General features: G+C 42.8%; 1 protein-coding gene across 1 annotated transcript in view; it reads right to left on the bottom strand.

Annotated features, from left to right (window-relative positions):
• Positions 1-5,709: 5,709 nt before the first annotated feature.
• Positions 5,710-18,219, bottom strand: part of LOC146197944 (uncharacterized) — a 33,244-nt gene continuing 20,734 nt past the window's right edge. Inside the window, exon 8 of the mRNA XM_084591827.1 lies at positions 5,710-6,086. Within this exon, the coding sequence (XP_084447953.1) occupies positions 6,010-6,086 (77 nt within the window). The 3' untranslated portion in view covers positions 5,710-6,009. The remainder of the gene's footprint in view (positions 6,087-18,219) is intronic.

Below are 18,219 nucleotides of genomic sequence, written 5' to 3'. Positions count from 1 at the left end.
CTGACATCCCTTTTGTTTTTCACGCAAGAAAACTTACCTTGCACACGAAAACATAAGAGAACTTCTTGTTGGGCTAGTTGGTGTCATTCATTATAAATTAAAGGTGTCGTTCTTCTTTTCTTGTGTGTGTACGTGTTGTTTAGGCGCCTTAAATTTATAATGAACATGAAAACATTGCTGGCGTTATGCGCACTCATATATACGTGTTGTTCTTCTAATTAGGAAATCGAGTGTTTAGATTTAGGCAGTTCTTAAATGCACAGGCTTATTCTACTTATGCTTACCTTATATCATCAAAATAGCATCTATTTCTCAGGTGTAGTTCACGCTTTGATATGAAAATAAATGCCCGTGACAAATAGTTTACAATCATGCGTTAATGTTGTATAACATTTCAATATCTCACATTTTGTAATGGTTGCAGATTCACTTTCTACCTCTATCCTTTCTACTTTACGGTCCACATTGGGATCCACTTTGTTATTGATTAGGTAGTGTCTAAATTTCATTCTAAAGCTTTAATAAGATGATAGGGTAAGGGATACATTCTCCAGAAAATTCGGTGTTGTCGCTATTGTGACCGAAAATTCACGGCCATGGCTCGGGCAGGCGGCGCCTGGCAGGTCACGTGGCCGCACACAGATCGGTCGGCGGGCACAGTGACATTACGATACCACATAACACGCTAGGAGCTGCCAACTTCGGCAGCTCTTTTCAATTTCGGATCTCAAATAAGACACGCTACTCCTATGCCATATGTTGGTACTTTAGTATACAGCTTGGTTAAAGAGGGGCTTTATAACTAGGTCGTGTAGCCTTTTCTATAATATGGTAGCCTACGTCTATATATTGATTAGTTTTGTAAGATAATACTAGCGCAGATGAAGGAATTCGTGCGTACGCAAGTAGCGAAGTGCATGTACACGGAAGTGAATCCGCAAGGGGAGCTGCAGGCTGGAGTTATTAATGCTGTTGCATCATTCCCTCAAATTTAGAGCTTAACCGTGCCTGCAAATAATTAACAGCCGCAATTGTATTGCCGGTAGTACGCACTGACACGTACATGACGTTACAAGATCCTGCGGGAACGTCTTCATTTGAATACAACTTAAATATTCACTCAGCATGAAAAGAAGCTTGCAGTGGTCACCAAAGGCAGTAAAAATACATACCGTCGCTTCGCAACTTTGATGTCATTGGCGACCTTTAGTCCTTTCACTAGCCCACCATGGAAAGCTTCTAGTTGCAACTTTCTGGCATTTAGTGCGTAGCGCGCTGCATGATATTATGAAGACTGCCTTTAATAGCTATAACTATATAACTGCGACGTGTATTTACTGAAACGACCCAGGAAAGAAAAGCTTTAAGGCGAAAGTATTTCCAGGCTCATGAGTGTGCGCCGGAAGTGTGCGTCCGTGCGAGATGTCTACTCCTGCTGAGAAAAAATTGAACTAAGAAGCCAAGTTTGTGTAATGTAGAATAATTATTTAATTAATTAGAGCTACAAATACTGAATGCGTCAAAATAGCGCCGGATGTCGATATAATTAGAGGGCGTGAAAACAGCTCGTGCGAATAGAGTACAAGAAATGTCAAAACTAGGCTAGAAACGCCGTATTTATGTCGAATTAGGTAGAAAACGTCTAATTAAGAGTAATAATAGTTAATATCCCCGAAGAATGCATAATTATGGGTGAACAAAACTAGGGAACTTTGACGATGACGTCACATCTGGCGAAAAAACTTCCGAGGCAGTGTGAGATCTCACAAAATGAGTAAAAAAACAAAAAACAAAAACAAAACGTTGGATTTGGGTCGAACTAGTTTAATAGTGTCCAAATAAGCATAATTACGCTTAAAATCACCTAAGAACCTAGTGGACTCAGTTTGGGTTTAAAATGAAAAAATCTGGATGGTAACATTACATACTACAAAAAGACGCGGCAAATGAGTACAAAGAGTACCATAAGGGCTTTCGCCTTACTGCACCTAACAGGTATCCAAGTGCCTCCAGGGAATTTTTTCACAAACCTTTTCCTGTCCCTTCGGCTTGTTACATGGGAAATGCATTTTTGTTTGGGTGTAAGGCAGCCTGGAAAAAACTAATTCATAACTAATTCTCCCAAAATTAGATAGATTACGAATTTTTCGTAGCAATGTATAGGCGAACAAGGTCTCGTGACAGACGAGACCTTGACACAAAAATATGACGAACAGAATTATTAGCATTTATCTAGATCAGGAAACAGACGAGCTATTTTTTGCTTCCTGAGGTCGAGTAATAGGCTGCAGACACCTTGAAACATACCCTCATCTCTCTTGACCCCAGCAAAACTTGGAAATCCGTTAGAAGAAACAGATAGAGGTCTGGAACGTCGATTTTCGGTATTGTCCCGTACCGTCCCAATGGTCAATTTTTACGATGACTTCGTTTGTGTCTATGTTTCTGAGCCCTCCCAAATAGTAAATTGGTTACCTGCTTCAGTTCGGGGCCCTGACTGGGTCACCTCTGAGAGGATTAAACTAATTTTCGACAAATCACTCAATGATTTACTGGAGCTTGTAAATTACTTAATTAGGACCCCATGGGTTGTAGATGTCTGGCGCCTTCAAAAGTTGTTCCTGTTATTAAAAAGCAAAGTGAAGGGTTAGTCTTAGACAATGTTAAACCAATTTCTTTAACTTAGAACGTAGTGAAATTGGCGGAACGTCCGCTGTATGGCCGAGTCATGTTCCTTATAGCGAAACGAGAATGCTGAGTTCCTGTCAAGTTGGTTTTGGGCCAAGGTGCTTAATATGGTGTGTACATACTGATCTAGAAAGCCGTGTCTGATTAGCCCGACGTCGTCACCGATATGCTGAACTTGTTACTCTTGACATAATAAAGCGTACGACATGTAGAACGTAGCTCCTGCTGCGCAGACTACAAGTTCTAGGCTTGCCACGTCACTTTGTTGCATGGGAGTCATAATTCCTGCCAGACAGGAAATTTTATTGTTGTCAACGTCGGGTATCTTCACCCAAATTCCGAAAATACCGAGGAGTACCCCACAGTGCGGTTCTCTCGCTCGTGATTTTCAATCTTTAAATAAATTTTTATTCCGACATCTCCTGATGAGTCTACATACGTGTATGCTGATTACATAGCTTTCTTTGCAGCTGCGGTTGACTTACAGAGTAATGCAGTCATACTTAGATGTTCTTGACCGTGGGTAATGGATGTAGACTTGTGCATCTATGTACAGAAGTAGGCATTGTTTGTATTCCCCATTTCTTACCAGGCTCAGCGAGTTAACATTGATTTCCCAGCCTAACGTGATACCACAGATGTGCTCTATAAAGTGTCTCGGGGTTACATATTACGTCTCTCTTACTTGCAGATTCATATAGAAAGAGTTTCTGCGAAACGAGGCAGGGTGGTTGGACTGCTGCGTAGGCCGAGAAGCCCCATTGCGGTATAAGCAGGCATGCCCTTTGATGATTTGTAAAATGTATATTCGCCCTATCGTATAATTTGGCTATGTCCTGTTCTCTGGAGTCGCTGCATACCAACTGCGCCCTCTGCTACTTTTAAAGTCAGAAGCTCTTCGTCTGTGTTTGGGATTCCCAAACTCTGCGTCCAACAATGTTTTATATCTTGAAGCGCGGTTGCCATTTTTTACCTCGGGGTTTCGCCTTCTGACTGTCCGAACATTCTTGAAGTTATGCGATTCGGAGCGGCATGTGCCCCAATTGATTTTCTTTACTCACCCGGGAATTTGTTTGTGCAAGGTGGTCTCGCATTCAGTCACCCCAAATCGGTTTCGTTGGATCTTTCCTGGGACTATTAAATGTGAGAATGTCAGAATTTGTTCCGGGTTGGTCAATCACATCATACGTGAATATAACCGCGATAATATTTATCCTCGTAATGGTAAATTAATGTCTTTTCCTTTGATAAACAGCATACTACAAGACTACTTGATGACCTTTCCATCCCATGTTACAATTTCGACTGATGACCCGGTGTGTGAACAAAAGGCAGTTGTAGGTACTCTCTCTCAGTCACTTGACTGGTCATAGTGGTTCACCGAGCTAACACATAGAACGACAAAGATACAACACAGCCACAATAGAAAACACAACACAATAGACACAACACAACATATGAATAACCAACAAGGCCCGATTCTCGCCATTTTACCTTGACTGGTCCTTTCCTCTCCGTCTTCCAGTAGTCACCCTTATCTCCCTCTTCACAAGCTCCCTAATTATATTTAAATGGCTTTAATAATTACAGACTCATTATCTTTGTGTACATCTATATCCGCGTGTACAGTTAGTTCGCATATTTATGTTTATGATCCCTCTTCATTTCCAATCAATTAGGATTGGTTTCCTGACCACATAGGCCTTCATTGAATGAATCTGTTGATGCTTTAACAAAAGCAGCCTTGAGTGGTCCCACTTTTAGCCTCCTTTCAGTCTGTGCCTTCGTTACTTTGTTACGGCAGTACGATTTTGTCCGTATATTTTAATGCGAGAATTCAGCAGATCAGTGCTCTCTTACTTGGATGATTTTGGTTTGGTTTGGTTTGGTTTTGGGGTCTAACTTCCCAAAGCGACTCAGGCTATGAGAGACGCTGTAGCGGAGGGCTTCAGAAATGTCGACTGCCTGGGGGTCTTTAACTGGCACTGGCATCGCACAGCACATGGCGCCTAGCTTTTTGCCTCCGCCCAAAAGAGGCACCCGAGGCCGAGGCCCCCCAAACTTAAGGATACAGGAAGTGTTGAGATAGCCTCAAAGCTTATACGCAACACCAGAAGCAGGATGCTCGGCGTGCTCCATGAGCCACAGAAGATAAAATTGAGGCAATGCACTGCAGTCGACCATTGAAGAAATAGCCACTGCAGAGGGCATATTAGAGGCACTTTTATTATGTCATCGCTGTCTTCCGACTGTTGTGGAAGCAACGGTCACACACGGCCACGCTCGTATTGCCACGGCACTGTCCCAGTGAGCTTTTCTCGAAGAAAGTGGTATCCACGAAAGAGTAGCCTCTCGAAATCGACCGGCCTCCAGGGACAAGCAGCAGAGTGCTATAGCGTCACTTTGGACGACCTTCTTTTGGGACACATTCCTTCACTCGCAGTGATGCCCAACCTTTGTAGAAAAACCAGCAATGATGAATTTCTGCTTAACAGCCGCTTCAATGAAAACTGCTATGACAGAAAAATTATTCGTTGGGTTTCTTTACGCTCCACAAGCGTTAAATAAAGAAATGATAGACATGCAATTTGATGTCATAAGATTGATGGGTTCGAGAGCGACGAGCTGGAATAGGTTTTTGAGGTTAGATAGCAAACTCTTTTTTTTTTTTAAATGATCATTTTTCGAGCGAGAGCTCGTACCTTTATAAAAATTACAGGCATTTTATCATGCACATTCCTCACCTGCAACCCTACGGGAGCGTTTATTTATAAATGCCTCCGAGAGTTCAAAGAAACACATGACAGGCATCTTAAGATCCAGATTACTCGTACTTACCTCAGTAAAGGTAATGTGATAGTTGGTTCCTACTGAGAGCACCAAAAGCTGAGTCCCTCTTGCAGTGATGTTGGGACAGTTGCCGCCTCATTGCTCACATTCTACAACACAAAGCTATGCAGCGATACTTCCACAGCGCTCACGAAAATTACTATCAAACACATCATGTTCAAACAGGCTCTCGTAAGTATTTGTCCACACCTTAAATGCGGAAAGAGTAACAACAACAGCAATAACAAGAAACCAAATCACCCTCAGATCGTAGATGCGTGTAGCGGTCATCCAGCACTGGGTCTGAAGTGCAATACAGTTTAACGCGCACTGGTCCGACGTACCGCAGAGGAACGTATTTCAACGAGTTTCTGCCCTGTAAACGGCGATTGTCGCCAAGCCTGAGCAACGAAGATGTTACACACAGAGCGAAACGCCACTGCCTTGTCCATTCGAACGGTTGTTCTGGAGAACAGACGGCGTGCGAATGCTTTAGCGAAGGAGGAAAAATACGAACACGGCTTCCAGAGCGGTCCAGAAAAGCGTGCCGCAGCCTGGCGCGCTTCTTCCTGTAAAGGAAAAACGGAGATAGGGAATGAGAAAATGAATTTGATATCAGATATGCTGTGTTGCGGCAGAATGCGTTTGGTACTAGCCAATCCTCTACCTTGGGAGCGGCCACTCCAATGTAGTGCAACAGCAACTGCGGACCTGCATGCCGTAGAGATGTTTCTCTCTATTTACGCTAGAAGCAACTTGGTGAAATTATGGATTGGCATGAATTTATGTAGCAATAAACGACTAACGTTATTAAATGGGCAGTTGAAAGTTCGTGCAAATAATGAACAAATATTGTATTTCCTTGCGCAAAAAAGTCAGCAATTACGCACTGTAATCTTAGCTTTGCAGCTAGTTGTTAGTGCAGACGTGCATCGTTAATACGACTTCGGATAATATAGACGACTGAAGGTATGGGCAATTTTTTTGAGGACCGGCCTATTATATATGTTTACCTGTCGTTATTATGAAAACTCGAAGTCCATGCAATGGATAGTGGTGGAATGCACAGGTCCTAATAGGGCCCATACATTTAGGTAGCGTTAATATGGGCAGTAATGAGAGCAAAATATCCGCTACCCTACAGGATGTTTTGTTTTTCTGCACTTCAGTGCAGGCCATTTGAGGGTGGCAAATAAAACGTGGAGCAAACGACTTTATCGATGACTCTTTCTGCGGTTTCATGATTTACAGTTCAAAGTTCCCAGATCAGACCTTGCCTAAATCCGCTATGTACATGTGAAGGGTTGCAAATAAATTCTCCCTGCAGCTTGTGGAAGGTAGAAAGCCGCATCTACTCGATTTCACAACAACAGATATTACAAACAGATTTGCTCGGGAACCTAACTGCCCATATTAGCGAGACATGACAGTAATGGCCTTACCAGCTTTCAGATCTGTAAAATTGAAATTTTTATCTGTGAAGCCGAGCGGGATATTCTGTCTATTAGGACAAAAAAGAAAGACCAGATAGCACTTGCAGCCACATCCGCTTTCACATTTCGCAGGATGCAATTCGCCTCAAGTGCCATTTTCTTTTTGTGAAAACCTGACCTAATCGGCCCTAGTGAAAACTCTTGTTGCTGAGCGAAGCACAATGATTATTCTTCCAATATTCCTCTATAGATCGAAATTGCTGAAAAGATAGTTTTGAAATGAAGCCAAAAATTACAAGAGTTCAATGCTGCTGAACCAAATATTGAGCGAAAGCATTAGCTGCAGGTGACCGAGCGTTCTTTTTCTTCTCTTTTTCTTCTTCCTCAGCCCACATATAAAGCCCCGCTTTAACCAAGCCGTATGAACGTGCCTTAGTGGCCTACACGGGTAACGTGAATGCCAGCGTCCAAGCAGGCTGATTCTGACATAACCGTCCCATGCGAAACGAGAGACCGAAGTTGGCAGCTCCTGCCATCTGAGCCGCGGCTCAACAGCTCCCGCCTTTTGCGTTTTTGGCTACCCCGATAATCTGTCACTCTTATTTGGACACCCGCACATGCGGGCCTTCCCGGTAATGAGGAGCTCACTCCCTGGCCCGAGGTCTCACTTTCCAGGCTGGGGAGGAACAGCCGGGGAGTGCCTGCTGTCATTTCGTGACATCCTTACTTATCATCGCGAAAATAGGAGGACTTACGCACCCTTTGCCCCGAATCTTACAAAAACACAAGCTGCCCATTGGCGCAAGCTGCAAAAGCACACAGCCCCATACCCCATCCTTCTCCACGCCCGCTTTCCTGACCAGTTTTCTTCCCTGGCGACTTTCTACACATATTACTCACCTGCCCCTCATTCTCTCATCCTCCTTCACCAGAGGTGGCCCTACATTACTGGGAGAAGCTACTCACCAGTACCTCCTATAAGGACCAGCGCAAGATCACTACACGCGCTCTCGCTCGCATAGCCCCCGAAGGGCTTTCTTTTGTTTTGTAAGAGGGCCTTCCATACATGAAGGAGGCTTTCAAATGCGATGCAGGGGGCAGCGTCGCCACCCTTTGTAATATTGGCAGTAAATGCTTCTACCACCCCCGACCGCACCACGCGGACCGCTTGAGTTGGGAGCCCATCTCTCGATTTTGTGTCACGTGAGGTGTGACGTCACAGCTTCACATGGGCAAGACGTACGTGGCTACTGCCGCGCTACGCTGAAGGCTCGAAACCTAGATTAGTATTGCTTTCGCAATAAAAGGTGGTATTTAGTGACCACTGCAGCGCAGTCTGAGACATCGTCTATCGCAGTGTGCTTCCAGGAGCATGTAATTCTGCATTCCCCTTTCCCGAAGCGCCAGATACGCATGAAGATGCAAGACACGCATCTGCAAATGGTCACAAAAAACGGAGTGTTGGGGCACACTTGTCACTGCGAAAGCGCTAGTGAAGGAGAATGCAACATGATCATACTAGCGGAACGTGGAATGCATATGATAAGCTCTCTCAATGTTTGTAAAGATGCTTTTGTTGCATACTACAAGATACTGCGGCAGTGCACGCTTTACAGGCAAACAACAGGACGAGAGGAAATTTAATGGTTAGATAAAACCTTCACGATGGTCTCACAAAGAAGTAGTAGTGGTAGTAGTAGTAGTAATAATAATAATAATAATAATAATAATAATAATAATAATAATAATAATAATAATAATAATAATAATAATAATAATAATAATAATAATAATAATAATAATAATAATAATAAATGCGCATGTAACATGATGATCTAGGGGAACATGGAAGGCATATGATAAGCTCTCTCAATGTTTGTAAAGATGCTTTTGCTGCATACTACAAGATATTGCGGCCGTGCACGCTTTACAGGCAAACAACAGGACGAGAGGAAATTTAATGGTTAGATAAAAAAGCCTTCATGATGGTTCACAAAGTAGTAGTAGTAGTAGTAATAATAATAATAATAATAATAATAATAATAATAATAATAATAATAATAATAATAATAATAATAATAATAATAATAATAATAATAATAATAAATGCGCATGTAACATGATCACACTAGGGGAACGTGCAATGCATATAAGCTCTCTCAATGTTTGTAACGATGGTTTTGTTGCATACTACAAGATACTGCGGGAGTGCACGCTTTACAGGCAAACAAGAGGACGAGAGGAAATTTACTGGTTAGACAAAAAAGGCTTCCCGATGTTCTCACAAAGCAGTAGTAGTAGTAGTAGTAGTAGTAATCAATCAATCAATCAATAAATCTTTATCTAATGTGCGCAGGAACAACCATGTGGTCTTCGTACTGCAGCAAAAAAAAAAAAAAGAAAATGCACACACATGTTTTACACACACAGATAGAACACAAAGGAGAAATTAATAACACATGAAATGAAACTGAGACGAAAAGTGTCACGGAAAGCAAGGAATCAATGAATAGCATCACTTATATGCACAGCGAGAGATTTGTTGAGCACATCACGAAATAAAAAAAGAACGGTAGATAGAGAGAAAAAAGCAACAACAAATAACTGACAATGAATATAGTAATATAGAAATATACATAAAATAAACAGCCATTCCAGGCGCAACTAGTGCGTGGTCTTAAAACACAGGTTGGAAATACAGGAAAATACAATAAAGAAATAGAATTGAACGCGGGACAGTAAGATTCGAATATAAAGTTTAAAGTTAAAATGTAAGTAAGAAACGGATAAAAAGCAGCTCAAGATACAGACAGCATTTAACAGGAGGAAAAGCAAAAAGTGAAGTAAATACAATATTTCAGGCTAGAAAGTGGTAGTTATATGTGATAAAGTACTATTTAGAATACAACGCTACGAACATCCAATATAAACGAACAGAGCGAGTTTTGGAAGATGTCAAGGTAAAGACAAAAAGAGTTAAATAACCACTGCATTCTGTCCAGAGGGGAATAGGAATGAAGAGAAGGAGAAACTTGAAATGGTCTGAATTACCTCATGCTCTTTCGCGGAACGGGCAGTAGGATGTACTCTAAGAGCTGAGGGAACATAATGTGGCCATGAAGAAGTTTGTATAGAAAAATGATATCAACTCTGATACGACGGCAGTGAAGAGAAGGAAGATTCAGTTGGGCGCTCCTGGCGGAGCGAGAGGAGGAAGTTGCACCAGGAAAGCGATAATGAAATATTCGTAAAATATTTTTTTTGTACTCTGTCAACCTTGTCCAAGTTCGATTTGCAAGTGCCATTCCAAACAACCGACGCGTACTCCAAGAGCGGCAAGCATATGGACAGGTACAGTTTTAAGAACGAAGGTGGACTGCGGAATTCTCTCGAAAGTCTACAAACGAATCCGAGTGTGCGCATAGCGCGCTGAGCAATGCGTATAGTATAAGAGGAGAAACTGAGGGTGCGGTCAAAAAGTACACCAAGGTCATTATTTCATCAACCCTGTTCAACAGCACAGAATTCACAGAATAATGGTAGAGAAAGCTATGTGTTTTACGAGTAAATGAGACAACCCTAGTTTTGGAAGAATTGAGGGTAAGTCAATTCTTCGTACACCAATCAGAAAAAGCAGATATGTCCGATTGCAACAACAAGCAATCTTGAAAAGAATGTATTACCTTGAATATTTTTATATCATCAGCATAAAGAAGAAACGAGGAGTTCTTGATCGCTGAGGAAACATCATTAATAAAAACGGAGAAGAGAAGCGGGCCTAGTACTGAACCTTGAGGAACTCCACTCGTTGCAGGGTAAACGAAAGAAGTCTGTCCATTGACACTGACAAAGCAGAAGCGATCAAGAAGATAGTGCGTAGGAGGGCTACGAGTGAGACTTCGACGCCAGAGAGTAGAAGCTTTTCAAGAAGTAGTGAGTGAGTGACAACGTCGAAAGCTTTGCTCATATCACAGTACACAGTGTCAACCTGACCTCTCTGAAGGACTGCTGCAGAGGTATACGTCATAAACGTGACTAGGCTGGTAGAAGTATAGCGACCCGACATGAAGCCATGTTGATTCGGTACTATGATATGTTTGAGATGGAAGGAAAGTAAACTGTGCAAAGCTAATTCGAAAAGATTAGAGGTTGCCCATAGTAGAGAAATCGGACAATTGGAAACATCAGATTTGTTTCCAGACTTGAAGACGGGAAACACGCGTGCCATTTTCCACACGCGAGGAAAGGCAGCATTTTTTAAACAGTTAATAAATACGGCAGTCAGTACTGGTACAAAGATATAACTGAAGGCTTTTATTATGGCGGCTGGAATGCCATCAGGTCCAGGAGACAAAGATGGTCTCAGACGCTTAAGACTCTCAGTTATCAACTCCTCGTCAAAGATAACGGAATTAGATAGTGCACCCGATGGGAGGCAAATGGAATCACAATGTGGATGTTTGTAAACGGAGGAAAAATATTGTGTAAAACTATCGGCAACATCCCGAATTTCCGACCCCTGAGAGTCAACTAAGCTGATACTCAATTAGATTTAATGGCACGCTTGCGAACGCAACGCCAGAACTGACTAGGACGGTTTGAGGCACTGCTCTCTAAAGACTCAAGATAGGAGTCGTAGTGCCGCTTGTACAAGCGTTTGCAAAGAGAACGCAAGCGGCGAAACTCATCTGCCCCGTTGTGAAACCCAGGGCGTTTCGCTTTACGATAGGCCCGTTCCTTGAGTTTTAACACCGTTATTACTTCCCTTGAAAACCAGGAAGGGAACTTCCTGCGCGTAGGAGCATGCAAAGGTAAGTACCGGCGCATACCATCAAGAACTATTTCAGTGAAGCGACTGACTTGTTCGTCTGAATCATTAATGTCATTTAAAAGGGACCAGTCGACGGAAGAGAAGAAATTGAAAAGACCGACATAATCACCATATGCATACGCGAAACGGGGCGCATTCCTCACCCGATCTGAATTAGTAGAAGGTGAGGCAGAGACAGCAGTAGTAACTAGAAGTGGAGGGTGAAATTTTTCACAGCGAGTCAGCGGTATGTCTGAACTCGAGACTCGAACACCTTCAAAATTCGATAGAAAGATGTCAAGAATATTACCACAGCAGTTTTCAATGAAATTGTGTTGTTGCAAAGAGTTAAAGGCTATAAAATCAAGTAGAGAGTTACACTTACTTAATACGTAATGATTGTTGTGCGAAGAAATAAATGAGTTCCAGTTGATACCAGGAGTATTAAAATTGCCTAAAATAAGAAGTTTGTGTTTGCTATGACGAGTTATAACATTTTCACCTGAGAGCAGAACATCATCATAGGCTGGAGGAGGAAGGTTCGTAGGAATTTAGAAAGCAGAAAGTAAAAGTTTTTCATGCCGATTTTAAGTGAGCTGAAGCCACACACATTCTTCAAAAGTTTCCAGATCGGAATGTCGAACACACTTCACACAACTATCAATAGCAATGAGTACTCCGCCTCCTTTTTGTTTGGGTCCTGTTTCAGGGCGGTCGCTACAAAAAACAGAGTGATTATTTGGAAGGAAATCATTGGAAGGAGTATCGCTTGACAGCCAGGTTTCGGTAACCACAACAACGGTATAACAACAGGACAAAACGCTAGAAAAAAATTCAGATCCCTTAGTCTGAAGACCTCGGGCGTTTTGATAACAGATGTCCAAATTAGGGGCCACTGCAATTTAGCGTCAGTTCTGAGGGATGCAGCATATCATCGTGAAGCTTCCCACGAAAGTCCTTGTAAATGGAACCCATAGGCCACATCGAAGGCTCAACAAACGAGTCGTACCTTGTTTTCAGCTGCCGGCAGGAAATAGGGGTAACATTCATTGACTTTAGATGGTTCGCAAGGTCTACCGATGTTGTTACGGAACTGAGTTTAGAGACGAAAATATTCTTCGGACGATTCTTTTGGTTGGCAGCGTTAAGGACGGATAAGCTCGATGCGCCAGTAATGGCTGGACTTCGGTGCTTCTTCATTGCACTAGGAGGGTTAACCGCACGGGGAGGAGCAGAGACAGATGATGGACCGGCAACATCGCCGGGAGACAGCCCTCGATGAAGAGCGGCGGAGTAGTCCACAGACGCCTGGTCAACACGGGTAGGATTTCCCACAGACTCAGTGAGGGGGCTTTCACACTGCGAAGCAGCGCGCCGCACAAGTTCCTGGCGTAGGCCGCGAACGTCGGCACGTAGAGAGGCAGTGACCTCGGCTTGTTGTGCGAAGGCCCGCGAGTTCTCCACACGAAGGCGCTCATTCTCCTCCCGCAGCTGGGCAACCTAATCGCCGAGAAAAGAGATCCCCTCAAGCGCGTCAAGGAGGAGAGCCCGTAGCGAGGCAAACTCACAGCCATGTTCGCCGGTCGGGGTTGAAGTGGGAAAACCTGTTGGGTTGGAAATGATCGGGGCGACGGAAGAAAGGAGCGTAGCTGCCGGCGCACTACCATCGCTAAGCCTAGCACTGTCAGACGACGACGCACACAAATTGCACACGAATGGCAGTGAGCCAGACTTCAACAGTTGTAGCTCAGCATCCGCCCAAGTGACGCACTTCGAGTGAACACGTTTCGCACAGTCGGCACAGCGTAAAAACTGCTGCTTGCCAAAGAATGGGCGAGAGTACAGCGCACATGCGTCCTTACTGGGCGCCATCTTGGAGAAAAAAAAATAATAATCGGATTCGAAGCTGTGAGATTTGAATCAGGGCACTCGAGTTCAGTAGTCTTGCGTCCTAACCATTGAGCCAGCACGGCGTATTTTCTCACTAGAATTGCCATGCCTGCCTCTGTGATGAAGGGCGGCTCTTCAATCACTGTCAAGCCAAGAGTAGGTTAAACCCAACATATATGCTTAATAAAGTCGGCGGTTAGGCAGCCGTTATGTACCTCAGCAGCAGAGAGCCGTACGCGAGGTTCGGAGGCATTGGTATCGGATTTCACCAGCCACATGCTTTCGCTTCTATTTTTTATACAAATATTTTTACGAAATAATTATAACATCACAGTTATCAAAACAAAACAAAAATATAATTCCCGGTTCTTTACTTTGTGTTTGTAGCGGTTATGCTCGGAATATAACCAGCCCTTATACATAGCATTCATTGATTACGAAAAAGCATTTGACTCAATTGAAACATCGGCGGTCATAGAGGCATTGCGAAATTAGGAGGTAGACGAGCCGTACGTGAAAGTGCTGGAAGATATATATAGTGCCTGCACAGCAACCATAGTTCTGCATAAATAATGTAACAAGTTCCCATAAAGAAAGGTGTTAGGCAAGGAGACACAATCTCCCCAGTACTAATCACAGCTTGCTTAGAGGAAGTATTCAGAGACTTGGAATGGGAGCAGTTAGGGATAAGGGTAGATGGAGAATACCTCAGTAATCTGCGATTTGCTGATGACATTGCCTTGCTAAGCAACTCGGGGGATGAACTGCAAATAATGATTGATGACCTAGACAGAAAAGTAGGAAGGTAGGCTTGAAAATCAATATGCGGAAGACTAAGGTAATGTTCAGCAGCCTCGGGAAGGAACAGCAGTTTACATTAGGTAGCGAAGTATTGGAAGTAGTAGGCGATTATGTCTACTTAGGACAGGTAGTAACCGCATATCCGGACCTTGAAAAGGAAATAACAAGAAGAATAAGATTGGGATGGAGCGCATTTGGCAAGCACTCGCAGATTATGACTAGCAGCTTACCGGTATCGCTAAAGAGGAAAGTATACAACAGTTGCATCTTACCTGTACTCACCTATGGGGCGGAAACGTGGAGGCTAACCATGAGAGTTCTACTTAAGTTGAGGACAACCCAGAGGGCTATGGAACGAAAAATGGTAGGGGTAACATTAAGAGATAGGAAGCGTGCAGAGTGAGTCAGAGAAATAACTCAAGTTACCGACATTCTAGTGGAATTCAAGAAGAAGAAATGGGCATGGGCAGGACATGTAGTGCGAAGAGAGGATAACCGATGGTTGCTTAGGGTAACAAACTGGATTCCAAGAGAAGGAAAACGTAGCAGGGGGCGACAGAAAGTTAGGTGGGCGGATGAGGTTAAGAAATTCGCGGGGGTCAAGTGGATGCAGCTAGCACAGAACCGGGTTAAGTGGAGAAATATGGGAGAGGCCTTCGCCCTGCAGTGGGAATAGTCAGGCTGCTGCTGCTGATGATGATGATGTAGCGGTTGGATATCTTATTATTTAGCTCCTAATTAAGCCTCTCGTTTTTCCTGCATTTGCTGATGAGGCTATGAGAGATGTTTATTTTACTTGACACGTGTTGCAGAAGTTCCAGCTATTGTATTCCGAAAGGTAACAATTGCAAACATTTCAGAGAGCTGTAGTGAGGTCGAGCTAGTTAGCAGGGCAATTCTTTTCATAGGAACAGCTTAAATCACATCGGAAAAGCAAGGGGAAGACTGGAGAAGTGCCGACCATCCCCTGAGTTAGCAGCGCTTATCTCGTATTCTTCTACCGGGCTGGTCTGTTTAGCACTAATTCTGAGAAAAGGTTCGAGCAGTATACGTCAATATATTGAACAAGAAATTTTTTGCTGCACAAGTTCAGCGCCTCCCTAACAACCGTACAAAACAGCTTCTCCGAGAGGCTAGCTCTAATTTTTAACGCTACTGCTTTAGAGCCCTCGTTCTCCACAAACTCCAGCTTCAGTGCTGTGGATGGGAAATGACGGGCATGGCCCTGGCATGCAGGTGGTAGTTAGCAGGAGGCCTGGCTGGCCACTGACTAACGATCGCGTTGTTTGACATCACGAGACCGCATGACATGGTCTAGTCAGCAGTAGTTGCCAACACAGGCAGCTCGTTTGAGATAGGAATGAAACTCTCCAGGACGCTTGGATTTCGAGACACGTCCGGGCGGCTTGGTTATGGCAGCGATTTATATCTTATGTTGATTAACCTGCACATAACGCGGTTGCTTATTACTGAGTGATATTGCGCGTGTGCGAGAATGTAGAGGTGCAAATTGTTAAGTCAACTATTAGCGAAGTTGATGCACCAAAAATCGAGGATCCTCGGGGAGAGGCGTTGTCGTGTCATCCTGTTAAAATCAGGGATTAAAATTACTCTAATTCTTTCCGTCCTTTGCTTATCCTGGTAAAATATACGTAGTGCAGTGAATTAAAAAAAAAAGGAGACCATTCTGAAGGACAATGCCTGCAAAAAATGCTCAAAAACAACCAGAAATGTAATCTTGTTTTTTTTGTTCCCGCTAATATATATGAGAATTTCATGCTCTGTAAGAATATTTTCTTGTCAGATGGATGGAGTGCTTTTGCCGAGTAGCGTTGATGTCTCTACCGAGAGTGGCCTCGCATCTTGGTCGATTTAGCGCGCAGATATTTCGGTGTTGTGTTGTTGCAGATGATTGCTACCTATATTAATTGTTCGGTATCTAGCTCTGTTTGTGACAGTGTTATTAACAACTTTTAGTGTGTTGGCTTTTGAACAGACGTTTTATTCAACGACCAGACATTGCCTATTTCCACGTGAGAAGGCACGTAGGCAAAGAAATTATTAGAATAAATGCAGTTTCCTTCATACAAAAATAAATAGTTCTTGCCAACTATATTCGTAAAGAAAAAAAAAAGCATTTGGTTTTCTTTTGGATGACATTCATACTTGCTGTGAAAAGTTTCATTTTTTTTTTCTTCTGGCCAAAGTGACGTTTCGAGTAGAACAGCTGCGAATTATTTTATGATACAAACCTGAAGCATACTGTCGCGCATAATTGACGGAATAACTGTTACGATAGTATACCAACACACAATAGGAAATGCCGCTGTGAGTCATGTTCAATTCAGCACTCAGCTGCTGACCCATTTACATAGTATCTGATCGGGCTCGAAATGCACATTTCAGTGTAGGGAAAGAGAAAAAGTGAAGAAGTTGTGCACGTTATATAGAATCCCGGAGGTACGAAAGGATTCACAGCTCTCCAATGTGGCGTAACTCATAGCTCCGCGTGCAGGTTCGGGATATTTAACTCTGTAGTACCATGACTGGATTCTTGTTCCGTTTGTAGTGCTGTTGTTTTGTGAAGTTAAACTAAGGAAATTTTAATCCTCTCGCTGTACCTCAGTATTCGGTATTAGGGACGGCAAATGGTAAGTGAAACATGAAAGCGCCTGACAATGCATTATTTGTTTTAGGTGCGCAGAGTTGGCAAATTTGGAGCGACACATATAACAATAGGGTGTTATTAACCTCCCTGGAGCACTAATAGTAATCTACGCATCTAAAATTAGGTATTTTCAATGCATTCAAAAAGTTGACGGCGAGCTAGGTGTCCTACGCTGCTCGTGCTCGGGAGGTTATCTTCACCGCGACATTAGATGGTAAGACTGGTAGGCCGAAAGGTAATAAAACGTTCAAGGCTCAGCATTATTTACTGTTCCCTACTGGAATCGAGCGGGGTCTGAAAGCTTGTACTTTGTTCAATTATTGGTATAGAAAATGCGGCATTTAACAGCATTCTTGTTGTTTATGTACTAAATGTAGTTTTCGACCATTTTTGTAATATTTGATACTGAGTTAAGAACTGCAATTAATTCTAAGCTAGCTATTATAGTGGTTAATCACGACTAATTTCATTGCAAAGTCTTCCTTGAGACGTTAAATAATGAGAGAAAAGGGCACACGCTTGTGTGGCCAGTATGTTTGCAGATGCCTATTATTAGCAGTACAGCTGATAATAATAGACAACATTTGCTCTGAATGTTTGCATGACTTTTTCTTACAAAATTCAGTTTCTATGATTATTATATGTACACAAAGAGAAGGTTCAGTCGATTCGTCAGTGTCTTACCAGTCACGCAAACAGAAAATTATTAATGCCGCGGAAATGAATCAAACGAAATTAACTTGATGTGAAAGTTGAAAAACTCTAGTTCGAATTTCTATCCCGCGCTTGCATTGTTTATCGCACCGTATGTTTTTTCTTTTAGTCAGAAAATTCAGCATTGCGACCGGCAAAGGAGAAAATGTCCAGGTTTTTCGTCGACATAGCAATATTGAGACTCATCGTACTTTCTCACCAGAAACCTGCAACATTTGTGACGCACCTGTACCATTACAAGCTCAATTCACTCACAATCATCGTAGATTACACATAAAAAAGGGCCGTTTGTAAATTTTGTGCAACTTCGTATCGCTTTGTTACTTATTCGCAATACAGATGAGGACTCGATGTTTACGGAGAAATAAATTGAGGAGTCTAATGTC

This window comes from Amblyomma maculatum, chromosome 2 (assembly GCF_055883805.1).
Source record: "Amblyomma maculatum isolate TAMU_Amacu chromosome 2, ASM5588380v1, whole genome shotgun sequence".
In the NCBI taxonomy this organism is placed as follows: domain Eukaryota; kingdom Metazoa; phylum Arthropoda; class Arachnida; order Ixodida; family Ixodidae; genus Amblyomma; species Amblyomma maculatum.
Note: the sequence above shows the minus strand (reverse complement) of the source record. Positions and strands in the feature narration are given on the sequence as shown.